This window comes from Podarcis tiliguerta (assembly GCF_965153285.1).
Source record: "Podarcis tiliguerta genome assembly, chromosome: W".
Taxonomy (NCBI): Eukaryota; Metazoa; Chordata; class Lepidosauria; order Squamata; family Lacertidae; genus Podarcis; species Podarcis tiliguerta.
Genome location: NC_139552.1, coordinates 5,588,035 through 5,594,034, shown reverse-complemented (window position 1 = coordinate 5,594,034; position 6,000 = coordinate 5,588,035). Strand labels below are relative to the sequence as shown.

The window sequence follows — 6,000 nt, the reverse complement described above, 5'->3', positions numbered from 1 at the left end:
CGAGATTGGCTTCATTATTATCAGATAATGGAGGCATATAAATTGGACAAGAAAATTGGCTTCCAGGTGGAAAAATCAAAACTGAAAACAGAATTGTTAGAACCCAAAACTAAGATCTTGTCAAAAATGTATAACTTGCTGCTGAAATGGAATACTCAGGATGAAACAGTAAAATCAGCTATGATTAAATGGGCACAAGATGTTGGACATAACATTATGATGGCTGACTGGGAACAGTTATGGACCACAGGTACGAAGTTTACGGCATGTAATGCCTTAAGAGAGAATATTATGAAAATGATATACAGGTGGTACATGACACCAGTCAAGCTTGCAAAAATCTATCACTTGCCCGATAATAAATGCTGGAAATGTAAAGAAACTGAAGGTACATTCTTTCACCTTTGGTGGACGTGCCCAAGGATTAAGGCCTTTTGGGAGATGATATATAATGAAATGAAAAAGGTATTTAAATATACCTTCCAGAAGAAACCAGAGGCCTTTCTCCTGGGCATGGTTGGCCAATTGGTGTTAAAGAAGGACAGAACTTTCTTTATGTATGCTACAACAGCAGCAAGAATACTCATCGCGAAGTATTGGAAGACACAAGAACTACCCACTCTGGAAGAATGGCAGATGAAGGTGATGGACTATATGGAATTGGCGGAAATGACCGGCAGAATCCGAGACCAGGGAGGAGAGCTGGTGGAAGAAGATTGGAAGAAATTTAAAGACTATCTACAGAAATATTGCAAAATTAATGAATGTTAGAATGATGTTGGATTGAGGTTAAGGGTTTTTTAGCAATAATGTTATGTAAGAATATGCAAAAATGGAATGATAACAGGTGGAAAGTTAAAGCTATAATATATTAAGATCAAGATTAAGATAAAGGTAAAGAGGGAAAGGATTTGCTGGATAAATAAACTGACTTGGAATACAAAGAGGGGAGGTGTGGGGAGGTCCGAGAAAGAAGCAAATGTAAGATATGTTTTGAAAGATTGATTTGTTTTTAATTGTTTTTTATCTTTTGTATTTTTTCCTTTTTTTTGTTTTTTCTGTTATTTTGTGAAAATCTTAATAAAATATTCTAAAATAAATAAATAAATAAACAGATGCCGGTCTTTTGCCAAATAGCGGCTGGCACCAGACTCGACAACAAATCTGGCCTTGGCCTTTGGAGCAGCTTTTCTGGCAAGCAAAACCTTGTTTTCCACCGGCGTGGGCTTAAGCTGCTTGCCCCCCTGCTCCTGGCCATCAGACTTGCCTTTAGCCTTTGGTGAAGCTGTGCCAGCAAACAAAGCCTTGTTTTCCACTGGCGTGGGCTCTTCACCCCCCTTCTGCTTCGGGCCATCTGCAGGCATCTGTCTCTGTTTACCTCTGGCCTTCCGGCCTCTGCAAAGGCGATGACCTTGGTTCTCACGAGAAACAGAGCTCTCAGCTGCCGACTCCTTGGCTCCCCCGGAGGTTGGAATGCTGCCTGGGATGACATCACAGTTAGCTCCCCCTGCAGCTTGCAACCGGTGCCCTCGGCATCCCTGCATTGACTTGCATTCCGGGAAACAGCCAGGACCTCCGACCCAGTCAAACTCTGGGCTGGGACGGCTGGCAGATGAGCTACCTTCAAAGCATTCCACATCTCACGGGCACTGGCCTTGCCAGCCAGGGTGATTAACTCTTCAGGAGCTACTGAGAGCAAAATTATCCCCATGGCTCTTGAATCCTGTGCCCTCCAATCATCTGTCACAGGGGCTTGGGGGTCCTCAGTAATAGCATTCCACACACCAAGCTTCCTCATCTGGCCCTCACAGTACCTTGCCCAGGTCTGACAGTTGCGGCCAGTTAGCTTTGGTGGAGACGGAGCAGCTTCTGAGGATTGTAAAAGATCCATCTCAGCTATTCACTTGAGCCGTGAGCCTTCTTCACTTCAGAGGCTTCTTATCTAGGCTGCTCATAAATCTCGAATTCCCTGGCGCGCCTCCCAGACCAATTAAGCTGCCGGAGTTCAAAGAGACTCTGCCGCGGCAACGAAAAGCCTCACTTTCGCTTTCCCCCCACATACCTTCACAGTCTTTTTTGCAGTCTTACTCTCCTGTAAGTGCCGTGAATCTGGGCCCGAAACCTGTTGTTGGGATACTGCCAGGGAGACAAAGTCCATCATGACTCCACGTCGTCTCCGGACGTCCATTGATCTCCCGTAGACATGCAGTATCAGCAATTAGCGACACGAGCTCCCGAAATAGCTTGCCACATTCCAGAGCCGTGCACACTCTTATCAGCAGATAATGCACAGTGAAAGATGCACTCAGGAGAGCATTATTTACAAGTTTATTTCTGCATTGATCAGAACAAAGAAAAACATGACTGCCTGCTTCAGTGTTCCGGCATAGAGAGAGAAAGAAACGAAAGCAAAGACACAACATAAACATCCTGTGAAACAGGAAATGCGCAGTCCGTGACACAAACATCCTGCTCCCTTTTAAGGTGGAATGGAAATATCCTAACAGAAAGAAGGCATCTTTACATTTTGAGTGCATTTCACAGGCCAGGAGCCAAGCACCCCTTCCTGAGGAGGAGAAGAGGCCCAGAAAAGATGAGTCCTTCCCAGCCCAAAGGCGTTCCCCTGAGATTCAGCTTCCGGGCTATGGCTAACCAGGTTAGGAGCAGGAATATTGGGAGCGGGAAGGAACTGATGCCATCTGCCAGAGCAGCTGTCTAATTGAAGGGAATGAGGTGATAACAAGGCTTTCAAATCTGAACTCTTGTTTGCGGCTGATTAGCATAGAGGGAGGTGGAGAACAAGGGCAATCGGAAGCAGACTCTGGGTAGTTGGTTCCTTCTCTTTGTTCGGGTTCCTACGTCACACCAGCAGTTTAAATGGCAACACTCCTTTGCAAGATTGTCCGCCTTTTTAATTGTTTGTTATGGAAAATCAATAAAATGATAAGTTGCCCCTGGCAAAGGGTTGCATGACATCAGGCTGAAGACTTTTTGTGCTAAAAGTTGAAGCTATGCTAGGGTGTGGGTGGGTGGGTGTCCGTCCGTCCATGTGGCCGCTGTGTATTCCACATTCCACCCCCTCCAAAGCATCCTAAGAACCTTAGTTTTCCTTTCACAGTGCTACGATTCCCAGCACCCTTAACAAACCATTGTTCCCAGGACTTTTTGGGTGTGGATGGGAGATGTGCTTTACGTGTGCGGTGTGCACACCATTTCACAGCGAAGCAGAACACGGGCCGAATGGTCACTCTGCCATTGCATTTGATGAAGTTAGCCTGGCTTCGCAAAGGAGCTTGCCCCTGAAGCCAGTTGGTTGCCTACCTCTGGCTGGCTGGCGGCTTGGCACCAGCAAAACACAAAGAGACAGCCTCATGCAACCTCATGGTTTCTCTCCCTCTGCCCCCTTTTGCCTGGAAAAGCACTTTGGCAGATTCCTTTGGAGGATTTGGGTGTGACAAGCTGTAGCAGCGCACTGAATAAAACAACTCTGAGAAGCTGAAACACCGGGCTGTTTTCTTTTCTAATAAAAATATTCACTGTGCAGTTCACAGGCACAAAACACAATGTTGATATTGTCCAGGAAATGGGTTTTCAGTTAGAGGGCATGGGTTGCGTGAGAGCATGTTGTGTGGGATAACCAGTCTCATATAACCAACATGCTTCAGTCTAATTAGTGCATGAAGGGGTTAACACCATAGAGTAAGCTGTCCTGCCATCTTAGCCATGTCTCTTCCCCTTACCTTGGGAGTGAGTTCTGATCTATTCTGGTATTCACTTTTTCAGCATTTAATGTACTGTAGGTTTTTCCTGATTTTATGGTTTTATCTTTCTATAAACGGCTTTGATGTTTCTTACCATCTGGTAGTGTATAAATTTTAAGTAAGTAAGAAAGGAAGGAAGGAAGGAAGGAAGGAAGGAAGGAAGGAAGAAAGGAAGAAAGAAAGGAAGAAAGGAAGGAAGAAAGGAAGGAAGAAAGAAAGAAAGAAAGTAAGTAAGAAAGTAAGAAAGAAAGGAAGGAAGGAAGGAAGGAAGGAAGGAAGGAAGAAAGGATGAAAGAAAGGAAGAAAGAAAGGAAGAAAGGAAGGAAGAAAGGAAGAAAGAAAGAAAGTAAGTAAGAAAGTAAGTAAGAAAGTAAGAAAGAAAGGAAGGAAGGAAGGAAGGAAGGAAGGAAGGAAGGAAGGAAGGAATAGATAGATAGATAGATAGATAGATAGATAGATAGATAGATAGATAGATAGAAAGATAGATAGGAAGATGTAAAACCACAACCTCCATAATGAAAGCTACTGTCCTGCCAGATGGATGTTTTTGCGTGGAGGGGGGCCGTATTCTGCAATGTGCTATCGATGCAATAATAGTGCAGCTTTCTAATGGACTGTCCACGCAAACATCATTCTGCTTTCTCAGTTGCTCTGCAATGCTTCGCCAGGGTTACCACATCATGGCCCCCTGGGGGTGCGCTCCTGTGTTGTAGCTCAGCAAAAGCAGGACAAAATTCCTCTAGTATGGCTCACAGTGAGGGCTGCTGAGAGTTGGGAGAGATCTCGGAGGCCAAAGAGTTTGCTTTTCTGCTCAGTACAGGGGATCTTGCCAGCTCTTCACCCCTGACTGGCCGAAGATGCCCATCTCTCATCCAAGCAGCTCCACAGCGTGCCTGGATGATGACTCAGATGGAGCTGGACACACCATTCCTGAAGGATGCAACAATCTTGCAATTGTGGTGGACCAACTACATGCCAACAGGATGCCGGACTGCATGGGCCTTGGCCTGACCCAGCAAGGCTCTTCAAATGTGCTTATGTTCCCCTGACTTTGGGGACGCCTTGCAGGAGTCTCACCCATCTCATGACTATTCTTCTAGTGTGGACCAGTTCTACAAGCTCTCCCCCGAAAGCAGGTGCACCATCCAGAACATGCTGGCGCTGTATCTGAAGAAGAAAGCGAACACAGACCAGGAGGCAGGGACTTCTAGGGGAAGCGAGGCCTTCATGCGGGAAGCCTTGACTCCTCACGTGCTCCACAGGATCAGCTTCGACCCCACCACCCAGTCTTCTGCTGCAGCAGATGAGGATGGGCATTCCTCCCCTTTCAACCATCTGGCGGAGTCACTCTTCCCCCTGGCCCAGAACAGGAGGCTCCTTCCCAACACGCAGAATGCCTTGCACGTGATCGATGGGCCTGTGGTCACTGTGACATAGGCAGGGCCGGATTTATGTATAGGCTAAGTAGGCTGAAGCCTAGGGCCTCTAGATCTAGGGGGCCTCGCCAGCCTGCCCGCTCCCCAGCGCCGCAGACAGTCTTCCCTCTCCCCAAACTGCAAACCCAAGACTTCATGCAGGGCATTTCTCCCCCATTTCAAGGACATTTTTCATGGAACTTTGAAGTGTCAGGCATAGCTCTAATGGCTTTAGCCCAAACGTAGCAGAGTTTTCCTGCACAGCGAAGAAGCTAGTTGAGGTGGAAATGACTAGTCAGCTAGACTCAGAATAACTATTTACAGGATTTATTAAAAAGGAAAAGAAACCAGCAGAGTTTCTGCATACAAAAACAAAGCAAAATAAATCCTTTCTTTCTCTCTCTCTTAACCATACACAGCACTCCTACTCCTAACACACCTAACACACCAAACTGTGCTAGCATTCCTAGATAACAGAGTTGAGTGCTGGTCGTTAACCAATCAGAGTAAGTAGTTTCTAGGTCAAGCAGACCTTGGCTTTCTGCCAAGAGTAAATTGACACTGCCTTGAGTTCATTGTGTGAAGCCAGAATCTGTAAGTTTTCATGAGAATCAATTAACAGAAACTGAACAATTTTGCTTCAAAAGGAAAGGTGGACTTGGAGAAGGCAAGCAAAATGTGAGGGAGATAGTGAAAGATACAGGAAATTGAATGCAGATTTCCAAAAAATAGCAAGGAGAGACAACAGGGCCTTCTTATACGAGCACTGCAAAGAAATAGAGCAAAACAGCAGAATGGGAAGAACCAGAGATCTGTTCAAGAAA

The 6,000-nt window shown here is 45.8% G+C and overlaps 1 protein-coding gene across 1 annotated transcript in view; it reads left to right on the top strand.

Annotated features, from left to right (window-relative positions):
- Positions 1 to 4,790: 4,790 nt before the first annotated feature.
- The window catches only part of LOC310668758 (inositol polyphosphate 5-phosphatase OCRL-like), a gene marked incomplete at both ends in the record, with an annotated part of 57,961 nt that continues 56,751 nt past the window's right edge, over positions 4,791 to 6,000 (top strand). The window contains 1 exon segment of the mRNA XM_083422091.1: positions 4,791 to 5,189. Coding sequence (XP_083278217.1) covers positions 4,791 to 5,189 — 399 coding nt within the window.